Source organism: Microtus oregoni, unplaced genomic scaffold (genome assembly GCF_018167655.1).
Source record: "Microtus oregoni isolate MIOR12 unplaced genomic scaffold, Mior012 000152F_000, whole genome shotgun sequence".
Lineage (NCBI taxonomy): Eukaryota > Metazoa > Chordata > Mammalia > Rodentia > Cricetidae > Microtus > Microtus oregoni.
Genome location: NW_024544802.1, coordinates 58,117 through 70,268, shown reverse-complemented (window position 1 = coordinate 70,268; position 12,152 = coordinate 58,117). Strand labels below are relative to the sequence as shown.

At 36.6% G+C, this 12,152-nt stretch overlaps 1 protein-coding gene across 1 annotated transcript in view; it reads right to left on the bottom strand.

Annotated features, from left to right (window-relative positions):
* Window positions 1-12,152, bottom strand: part of LOC121444985 (AMME syndrome candidate gene 1 protein homolog) — a 73,058-nt gene that overhangs the window by 17,940 nt on the left and 42,966 nt on the right. Inside the window, exon 3 of the mRNA XM_041646951.1 lies at window positions 4,621-4,735. Within this exon, the coding sequence (XP_041502885.1) occupies window positions 4,621-4,735 (115 nt within the window). The remainder of the gene's footprint in view (window positions 1-4,620; window positions 4,736-12,152) is intronic.

The window sequence follows — 12,152 nt, the reverse complement described above, 5'->3', positions numbered from 1 at the left end:
CTAGAGACATGAGGTCTAGCTTTAATAGTCCAGGGACAGACAGATTTTTGAATCACATAAGAATCATGCTGGCCAGCCCCATTAAGCATGGGATGGATGATTCCATGTCAGTGTGATGTACTAAAAATGAATCCCCCAGAAAGCTGTCTTTGAAGTCAGATAAGGAAGAAAAAGTCTTCAAGTTTGTGCAAGTGTCATTAATCTATGTAAATATGATCTAAGCTTCTGCTTTTGGATATGTTAGAAAACATTTCTTCTTCATGCCTTTTAAATGATCTTCCTTCTAAAGCTCAGAAGTAAAAGATGCCTGATTGTAATTTAGTAAAATATTTTGACTTCTGTCAGTTATGTGCTATAGTAGATCCCAACAAATCATTGGCAGCATGTATGCCATACAAATTCTATAAACACGAAGGCTATTCATTTCTAATATCCTAAAAATGAGTGGTTGAGGTGACTATACCTAGCCTCAACCTGTCACACTCTGCCCCTTGTCATTTGTCTTACAATCTTTCATATTCTTTGAAAAGGAAACATGACTCCCAAACAGTGGGACTGTACTAGTTTTAGGCTGTGTCATTTTGGAAGATTCTGACATGCGATGTGAGGTTTTCTTTCTTTCTAAAGTGCCATGTCTGTCAATCATCCTGTCATTTAAAATTAGCATAACGCTGTCAATGGAAGAACACAGAGCGGTGGTGTTGGTAAGTTCTATGTTCAAACACAAGAAAGATTGTGTTAGAATTCTCCCTGAGGGAGGAATTTTCCACATTTAACAATCATTTTAGCCTTGCAGGTGGTTATGACAACATATCAGTTAATGAATATTTTCCACAAATTACTCGCTTTTCAAACCTTTAAGAGATCCCTTTAGGAAGGGATTTTACTGAAGTAATATATTTTGTCAGTTGCCCTATTCCAACTTCTGCTTATATCAAATGTACTATTTTATTTTTTTAACTTTATAATTCTTTAATAACTTTGTTTTCCCCTAAGGAATAAGTACATGCAGGACTTTGCATTTCATGTTAAAATTAAACACAGCAAATATGGTATTTTATTCCGGGGAAAGAGCTCTAGTTACTCGACCATGTAAAATTTCTCAAAGAGAAGGTTATAGCTTTCATAGTATAGTCTGATTTCTCAAAATGAAAAATCAAAAATATATAATTAACTAATATGCAAGGATATTATATATATATAATTAACTAATATGCAAGGATAAGGTCATCTTCATAATTTTCTTTTACATAATAATCATATATATATGACTAAGCATGCACAAAAACAATTTACACAAATGTACAAAAAGCATTTATACATAGAAGGTAAAGAAACATAGTTTAGGATACTCAAGTCCGGTGACAAGACTAATTAATGTACATATTTGGTAAGATGTATGTTTTCCAAACACTTTCAGTTTGTTGGATCTGTGCTTGTAGAGCCCACAGATGCTACTAAGGCCTTGATGTATTCAAATGGTGAGATTATTAGGGACTTATATTTCTTTATACTTTAAATTTTTTAGTGTTTTCTTCAATAAGTCAAAATTACTAAAGATTCTCTGTGTGTGTATTTGTAAAATTTATTTTACTATTTTTATTTTGGTAAAATACAAGTAAAATTTACTATTTTGATAGGCTTTTAGTTTTTAGCTTTTAATAATTATTAAACCACACAATTCAGTGACATTAAATGTATCTCTCCTCTTATATAACCACCTCTGATTCCAAAACTCCCCACTGCCAATGGAGATGCTGTACCCACTAGGCACTCACTTCCCATTCACCTTTTTCCCAGTTCTGACAAGCATTAATCCATAACCTTCCTATAGGTTTGTCTATTCTGGACATTTCACTTAAGTGGAATCATATGGTGCATGGCCTTTCATGTCTGGCTTCTTTCATGTAGCATGATGTTTCCTAGGTTCATCATGTTATATCATGGATTATGGCTGATATGGATATACTATTGGTAAGAAATAGTTGGGTTTTCACTTTATGGTTATTGTGAAAAGTACTGCTATGAGTATTCTTATTTAAGTTTTGGTTTCAATATCTTTCTTAAATTAATTTGGGCATATATCTAGAAATGGAACTGTATCAGCCTATAATTAAAAATATTTTTACTTTCACTTTGACACATTGTTTAAAGCTATAATGGTTTTCATAATTAGAAAAGTCAACCTTTAAACTATCTTTCCCAAAAGAACTGCATTCTATTTTTAACCACAATAGTGCACTTAAAACTAACTCACTTTCTTAGAGTTAAAATTGAAATTGTTACTCTTTGAGATGTATTTCTTGTAAATTTCAACTGTCTTATTTAACAGCAATGAGATAACAGAAAGAGACAGTCTCTCCCTCCTGGCATAGCCATTATAGCTGTGTGTAATTCACTTTCAAATGCTGATATACTAAAAGTACAAGATCCTGTGTGTTGTGTTAATTCAACGAGAGAATGTTACATAATAAGACAAATATTTATGCTCCCAAATACCAAGTCAAAAGAATATAGAATCTTGTAGAAATTCAAGCTGGCAGAAGGTGACCGCAAAAGAAAAATAGCACTTCATAGAATACATAGTGCTAATATTTCAAGTGCTATACTTCCCGCGTCCACCTAGCAGAAAAGAGATACATCTTATGAATATCAAAGCCAAACAGCAAAGTGAATTTTTGCTGTTGAGAGTTCTTGATGTGAACTGAAGGGGATGTTATTAACTGTTTATTCATACCTATTCATCAGTTACTTTTCTTCTTTTTTTTTCAGTTTTTTCTTTCCCATGAAACATACATACATTTACTCAATATGTACATATGAATAAAATGAATGTGTTTATGCATTCTCAAACTGTATTTTCAACTCAGTGGCTGCAAGTAAGGATAAAAGGGTATGTGTAGCTTGGTCATCCCTTTGATCTGAGACCTTCTCCCATTCTTACTCCCCATGCCACCACTATACACATTACATTCTCCAATATACAAAGCAAAAATTAAAACTCTGGCTAGAGAAAAGAAAGTAACAGTCCTAAAACAATAAATGTAACCACTGAACATACTAAGTGTTCATCAGTGGGAACATGAATCAGAGCCATTAAGTAAAAACTACTGGGAGATAGCTCCATAATACTGGTCAACTTCTCTTCAAAAAAGAAACTCTAAACAGGCCTGGTGTCATGGGGCACATATTCAATCCTGGTATTCAGCCAGCAGAGGGTAAGAGGATCTTGCATTCAAGGGCAGCCTGGGCATAGGGTGGCAAACAAACAAAACCGTTGACAGAGAAAATGAAGAGAAGGAGGGAAGGAAAAGGAAGGGACCATCAAATAGGAATGTCAAATGTCACAAAAAATAAAGAAGGAAATTTTCATTCTATAAAAGAGTTGACACTATTCAAATTTTCTAGTATAAGTGTTATTAAATTATTTCATTTCTTTCTTTATAAAGGTCATAAGATGCTTTCATATTCTGATAACACAAAAAAGCCTATCACAAAACCCAGAAAGGACACTTTCATCCTCTTCTATGCAAAAAGTTATAAAATAGCTCTGGTGTCACAAAAATAATTCATATCAGAGATCTTCTGAGATGAATCCCCAGAATATTACTCTGTACACAGAGTAGTGAACAGTAGTGGAGTAAACCATCTGGAGTCTCATGAGCAATCATGGAAAAATCAAAACTAAATTCAACTCCAGTTAACTATGAGGACAATGATCTGGTTACAAGGCAGTCTCAGTAACAATAGGAATGATTCTTCGAAAACAGCAGCAGAAAGAAAAGCTCATGTAAGGATACAGTAATTCCGTTTATAAGTGGTGTGTGAGAGAATGCTATTTATCAACAAATGGCCCTTGTTTCTTTTCCCACTAGTTTCTTCATATCCTGCATGTAAGTTTCTCTCTGCATCATGATAGAAATCCTGTCTTGACATTTCTGTACATGCAGAACACTGCCTGTAACACAGCTGTATTTAGGAATACAGGCATGGCCTCTGTTCAGCTATTTCAATTGCCAAAGTAAATCACCCTAAGTTTTTAACTGTACATAGTAAATCAGAAAAATACAATCAACATCGGTTTCTCTGATAATAACAAGGCACAGACATACTCTAGATAGAACAGTATTTTCAGTGTAATTTCAAGTATGTATATTAATGTAGTCAAGAATGAACTCACATTATTTAGTTCTAGTTTACTAATACTCTGTCACTGTCACAAAGTGCCTTCCCCCAACATGGTGCATTTTGCTAACTCTCTTACTGCTTCTTTCTGACATGTGTTGTCTGACTGCCTAATCATTCAGTGGCGGTCACAGCATACTGCAGTGGAATGGAAAGACGGGAGAAATAGAGTCCAGTCAGTCTTTCTCACTACTTATTAACAGCCTTATTGGATACTTAGGTGAGGAAGGAGGATAAAAGAGAACACCATGTTCAATTTGGAGAATATAATGCCACAGAGTATTTGGCCAAAAAAATAAACTTTTCACTTGTATCTCATTGTTCAATGAGGGGCTTTAATTCAGTATTAGAATGGACAGGAAGCCTTATATTCTGGACTGAATTGGTAACGTCTACTCAGGAGTTACCTTCATGTAAAGTATATTATAATCTTACCTCCCAGTCCAAATAATCACAGACATCTTCAAAGTTAGTGAGAAGAGACACCGAGCAGAAAAGCCGTGGCAGCTCATCCCTTGTCATTGGTGGAAAACGGCTGTCTTTAAGGGCACTGTTGAAGACAGAGCAGAGATTAAAGCCATTACTGGATGTGAAGGTTCCTAAGTTCAAATACTGACAACCATTTCAACTAGGTAAATAATTAAGAATCAGAAATGTATTAAAGGTGCAAGGGATCATCCACGGTATTTTTTAGAAACCTAGAGATTTTATAAATCACTATTTGTCATTAAATAGATTGTTTACTGGCCAAGCCTGTGACTACTGAAAAGAGTCAATGTTCACTCTCCTAAGCAAGTTTTAGTCTCTCCATGTTACTGGTCAAAGCAGAACATGCTTTATTTCACATTTGAGGAGACTAAAAGCTAGAATAGTGGAAACATGCTAGAAGGCCTCAGAATCAACGACTGGAAGAAGAAATGTATGCATGATCACACAACTGTCTTTTTACATATACAATTACATTGAAAACATACAAAAGTTAATCCAAGCTACAACAGTTACCACAGAACAATAACGCAAAAAGATGAATTTTTTTCAACAAGGAAATAAAATCAAATAAAATGAAAACAATCATTCAAATTGTAGACTAAAAACAAGGATTTCATGTGTCCAATAAAGGACAACTGAAGACAGGACTCAAGAACCTGGAACTACAAGAAAGAGGGCTCATCTGTATAGCAGAGGTCTGATTAGGAGATTGTGAGGTTATTAACCCCATCAGCGGAGCTCGGAGTTTCTGCATACATCAACTCTGATTAGACCCTTTAATCAAGTAGCACTGTGCCAAACTCTAGAGACCCTTATAAAGGATAAAATGGTCTTCTTCTAAGAGTAGAAGAGATAAAGCAATGGTGCCCCCACCCCTACCCCCTTACTTTCTCTTTGCTTGTCACACACCATGTTCCTTGTAGTTTTTAAAGAAATCATTTCCTGGTTAAGCGGAACATAGCTCTGATTATCTAAAGTATAACTGCAACTATTGAAAAGGCATCCATAATCAAACAGCCTATATAGCAGCCAGGCTTAGAAAACGTTCTCACTGCTTCATTCTCACAGATTACAAACTCAGAAACATAACGAAGTCCACGGTCTTTGGAAATAATTCCCTTTTAAGTGACTCATTGCCAAATCCACTCTTCTTCCATGTTTTGGATTTTTGAAATAGGCTCTTGTTATGCATTTTTTTAAAAAAATTTTCCTTCTTTCTTGACATTCTGAAACTTACTGCATTTATGTTTTCAGTGCATTCTGGTACTCCATCTATCCCACCATACAAAAGAAAATGTTCTCAAGAAGATGCAAAGATGTTATATATTTATAAAGTATAAATATCCACGTCATTCAAGAGGCCACAAACAACCAAGAAAGTCAGGAAATTGCAAACTCTTACTCCAAAAGAAGCAGTCCACTATTTTATAATTCACAACATAAATTTCCTATGGCTTGGCTCTCTTTATTTTCCTCCTGACAAATAAAATTCTTAAAAATATTCTCAAGCTCTCATTCCAAGGCAAGTTGAAGACACACTTATATTTAAGCACCCCTTTTACACACAAATACGGGAACAAAATGCTAACACATTATGGAGATGTATCCCTGGTGTAATTAAAAGGCCAATCATATTTTTCCGTTTTCCTGTTAAAAAGAACAAAAGAAAGAGAAAAAACCTTTATACATTAGAACCATGTAAATACAATTTTTGGAATTAGTGAGGTGGTTTTGTTGTGGTAAAATATGCATAAGACTTAAGACTTGAATTGTTTTAAGTATCTATGTTTTGGTAGAGTAAGTATATTTATAATCATTAACATCATCTATCCCCAGAAATTCACTGACTCCCCACATGAAACAGTGCACTCATTAAACACTCAGTGCTGCATCAGTACCCTAGGATTCAAACACAATGCTTCAAAGCTTTGAAATAACAAAGGGACATTAGTCATAATGGAAATCGCCTGATTGTATCAAAGAATTCAAACAAAAATGTTGGTATTCGCATTTTTCTCCCATCTCCAAGTAACTTTTTTTTTTTTTTTGGTTTTTCGAGACAGGGTTTCTCTGTGGTTTTGGAGCCTGTCCTGGAACTAGCTCTTGTAGACCAGGCTGGTCTCGAACTCACAGAGATCCGCCTGCCTCTGCCTCCTGAGTGCTGGGATTAAAGGCGTGCGCCACCACCGCCCGGCTCCAAGTAACTTTTCATTCAACTTGTGAGCAGAGAAACATCAATGGTTCTCAATGCAAATTCCTAGAGAAATACACTGGCAATGAAAGCCTAGCAAGGATTTAAGGGATCCTAAAGAGATAAAAATTCCACTGGGGACACACCTCTAAGCTGTCAGGCCAGTGTGGATAGCTGATACCCAAGAGAATTGAGCTTATCTCGACGAAGCCCTTTTTAGAATACACCATACACACTGTTAAACCTAGGGCTTTGGAGAGGATGATGGTGTGCTTTGAAGTTGGGCAATGACATATGAGGTGACTCAGCTAAGCTAAAAATGGAGGTAAACCTATAACCCAGATTTTTAGGCTCAAGTCCAAAATTAGTATCCACACATTAGCCTTCAACTTTGAATAGATAATAGTTTTAAATTTGAAAACGAAATACTTGTCTTACTTTTTTTTTTTTGTTTTGTTTTTCAAGACAGGGTTTCCCCGTATAATAGACTTGGCTGTCCCAGAACTCACTCTGTATACCAGGATGGGCTGGAACTCACAGAGATCCACCTGCCTCTGCCTGCTGGGATTAAAGGCGTGCACCCCCACTGCCCAACAAAGTTTGAAACAGAAGCAGATGAAGACTTCTTAATTTGTTTAATGTATATTGGTATCTTGCCTGTATATATGCCTGTGAGTGTCAGATTCCCCTGGAAACTGTTGTTACAGATAGTTGTGAGCTGCCATGTGAGTGCTAGGATTTGAACCCTGGTCCTCCAAAACAGCAGCCAGTGCTCTTAACCACTGAGCCATCCCTCTAGCTCCTTACTTGGCTTTTTTTTTAAATCTCAAACCTGTAGAGTCTCTGCCTAAAAGAAGATAGATAATCATTCAGTAGCATTCATTAGTAGCCAAATGAAAAGCATTCATAGATTTCTTGGCTACTGGAAATTACAAGAATAAATTACTAATATTGTCCACTGAAGATATCGTATACCCAACAAGCATCTGCAAATTTAAATTCTAGGGAGTTTAAGAAACAAACAGGAGGATCGTGTAGTAAACTGATCATGAAATTTCTCTTTAAAATGATAGGAAGCCATTTTCAAATGTTTAAACAGTACTAGGGAAAATAACCAAACCATTTATGCACAACATCAGCTGGCTGCCCCATCAACCATATGATGGATATGAGAGGTTTAAACAGTAATTTAGTTCACATACCAAATTCAAATGTATTCAGTTTAATCTGGCATCTTCCCAAGAAGACATTTCACCTAATTGAGAAGCAGCATTAACATCTGTCAAAGTTAATATCTAATGTTAAATAGCACTTCAATGAATACATTAAGAAAATAAGACTTCAACTATCAAGGAATCAAGAGGTTTGTGAGAGCATCTGCTAAGAAGAAATAAAGCAAAGGAAAAGAGGCACAACATTAGATACAACAAGGCTCATCCTAAACAATATTATTGCACGCAACCGAAATGACTGACGCGCACCTGTCGAGCCATTCATTTGCTTCCTGAAACAGAGTCTGTTAATCAGTTAAGTAGTGGGAAGTTACCGAGGTGACAGGGCTTTCTATTATAGACAACCATTTTGGAGCACAAGTAATTAAATACACAATTAAGCACTACTACTGAAATGAAGTGTGTGTGAATTATTTTTTTAATTCTTTCTGAGAAGTTTAGGCCATTAGGAAATTCCTTGTTCTGCCATTCCTGGACATTGTGACCCCAGGAATAGAATGTATCTGTGACACATTTGCACCACACTAACTTAGAAAACTAGAATCTTAGAACCACATCTGAAAATTGATACATAGCTTCTCTTTCTCATCGAGTAGCATGTTTAAAGAAATAATGGGGCACAAACCAAAATTCAAACATGTTACTCTTGTTCAAACTTTAGCATATTGCTGGCAGGGGAGAACAAAGGAAACCTGATTTTGGTAAGGGCTGTTCAGGGAAAAGAAATTTTCAACTCTATGTCATAAGTACACTGCTGCCTGGCTGTGAAGTCTTATTTCCTTTATAAAGGCAACTTACTTGCTGTTTAAGAATTCTATTGGTGAATCTTGATGCCCATTTTAGTTTGGTATAATAATGAGCAATTCAAGAGGAATGAAGACAAGAAAACAGGGCTGGAACAAAAGGAAGGGGGCTGAAAAAAAGAAGTGAGGAAAGGAAAATGGATGCAAAAAAGTATACAAGGCAGATACCTAGAAAAGTGTCCAGTAGAGATGCACATGCAAAGGGACAAAGAGAAAACACGGAAGGGAAGATTAGACGGTAAGGGAAATAAAGGATGGTAGCTTCTGTAGGGTTTGCTATACATGTTTGGCTCCTATGAAATTCATAGAGGCTTCACCCACTAGCCTTCTATTGGAGTTCTTGGATTCTTAAAATGCCTGCATGTATTTATATTATAATCTCAAACCATGAAAGAAGAAATAATTGTTTTAAAAACCCGTGCTCTTTGAGATAGCCATGGCTGCCCACCAGAAATCTCCTCTTTAAGCAAGAGTATCATAAAAATCTGCCTCTATAGGCTGCAAGATTTTCCCTTATAAATTAGATAAATTGATTGCAATTTTGATTTAATGGAGGAAGATGAAAATTGCCAAATACATGATACCTAAAGAAACAGATGGCTAAATGTACATTTGACAAATATGTCTCGTTTCATCCTGTGCAATGTCCATGCAATGCTTTCTCTGTGGAGTTTCTGGATTACTCTACCCTGGTTTTGGAAAAAAAACAATGAAAAATATTTTTTTTAACTTTTTCTGATGAAAGTCTTTAAAAATATATTCTGCCAGAGTAAATGGTAATTTAATTTTCACTGTATGAGTCAGGTTCATCCTTAAGACTCAATATGAGTTTGAGTCATTCATTACTACACACGATAAGAACAGTACTCTCATCATATTGAAAAGGAAAGGCTGTGTGGGCTTGGAAAACAGACTATAATATCGCCACGAGCAATTTCCATTTTGGCAAATTTAAAAACAAGATTAGTTCTGATTTCAAGTGACTGGAATACAATAATAAACTGATGCAGACTAAAATCTCCCAAGGAGTTCACCCTCATTTAAATTAGAGCACTCTAAAGCTGATTGAAGTTTTTTTTTTTTTGGTTGAGACAGGGTTTCACTATGTAACTTTGGCTAGCTTGGAACTCGCTATGTAGATGAGGCTGGCTCTGAACTTAGGGGTCTACTTGCCTTTGCCTAGGATTACAGGTGTGCTGGGATTCAAGGCATGCACCACCACACCCAGCTTATTAAATTTCTTGAGACAAGGTCTCACTACATGCCCAGGCTGGCTACTAATGCACAATATTCCTGCTTTAGCCTTCCAAACGCCAAGATTACAGGCAAGTATCTTCATACTTGGCTATAAATGAATTACTTCTTAAAATAGTTGGAATGTAAAAACTTTGTCTATATCCCTAAACGAATTATCTCTTTGCAGTCATCGAAAACAAGTTCCAATGGTGGAGCCACTAATACAGCACCAAAAATGCAAAATTGAAGTTGCAGTTAGCACACCTTTTAAAGTCGTTTGGTTTTCTTGGCTTTTCAAGACAGGGTTTCTCTGTAGCTTTGGAGCCTATCCTGGAACTCACTCTGCAGACCAGGCTGGCTTTGAACTTACAGAGATCCACCTGCCTCTGCCTCCCAAGGCTGAGATTAAAGGAGTGCACCACCACAGCCTAGCTCACTCTTCACACTTGGAAAGGACCTAATATATTAACATGGTCAAGAGCTTGGGGTCCTGGAATCAGAAATCCTTGCATGTGGATATTGGCTCCATTGCAGACTACCTGTAAAATTACCTTCATCTGTGGAACTTCTGTTGATAAAATGAAGATACTAATGGTACCTCTGTAGTCCTCATAAATGACAGATAGTGAGTGTATAGTATGTTGAAAATGAAGGAAAATGAAACAAAGGCTTTTCAAAGCTACTTGTTAAAATTGTCCTATAGCCGGGCGGTGGTGTCTGAGCTGCCAGTGTTGGCAGAGGCCTATTTCCTAATTGAAGGCAGAGCATATGGAATGCACAAGAAGCACCATTGCATATTCTGCAACAAGAAAGAAGTACATGGCTGGGCGGTGGTGGCGCACGGCTTTAATCCCAGCACTCGGGAGGCAGAGGCAGACGGATCTCTGGGAGTTCGAGGCCAGCCTGGTCTACAAGAGCTAGTTCCAGGACAGGCACCAAAGCTACAGAGAAACCCTGTCTCGAAAATCAAAAAACAAACAAACAAACAAACAAAAATCGTCCTATAGTGTGAGTAAAGGGCCAAGCTTAGTCCTAGAGCTCCCTTCCTTTCTCCAGACCAGTCGCTGCCTCATGGAGTTATTATGACAATAAAAGAATAAATAACACAGCTGCAGAAGTGACTTGCATAGTGTAACTAGGTGCTTAAGAAATCGTGCCTGCTGAAGAACTCTAATAGCAGGTATAGTCACTAAGTTCATCCCCAGGGGTGCTTTGGAGAAAGGAAGGGAGCTGCAGGACTAAGTGTGGCCCTTTAGTCATGCTATGGGACGATTTTAACAAGTAGCTTTGAAAGGCCTTTGCTTCATTTTCAAAATACTTATTAAGCACTTACTGTCAGTTATGAGAAGGACTACAGAGGCTAGAATAGTAATGGTTTACCATCTTAATGGGAAAACCTAAAGTCCAAAATGCTCCAAAGCCCAAAACTTTTTGAGCACCAACAGAGATTCAGAATGTTTCCGATTTTAGAGCATTTCTGATTTTTGATTCAGATCAGGTACAGCGAACACCCGAACACTGGAAAACCAACCACATCTGATCCTAAGCACTTCAGATCCAGGACACTCAGCTTACAATAAGTGGATTACTAAATAACACATGGGCGTGTGTAAAACACCCATTAAAATAATAAATTATAAAATGCTGAAGAGGAATGATCAGACAAGGTTAACTCCCTTTTTGGAAAGATCTAACTACTGGTTTGCTGGTTGCCAAACGGCTTAGGATTGTAGGTAACTTTACAGAAATGAACCTGTTTTATCAAGAAGGTACGCCTTCTTCAAGAATTATACCAACAAAGAAGAATGTAGTCATATATTATATAACATTTTCTTGAGTATCCTGAACTAGATTTTTCCTAATTCTCTAGGGCAAATTTAACTTCTGTGCAAGAGATGTTATCAAGCAATGAAGTTTGTACAATGAAGCTCATTTTATACAATTAACATACACTAATATAAAGAAATAGTGCTCATGAAATTATAATCACTCTCTATTATTTTCTGTCCTACTGGT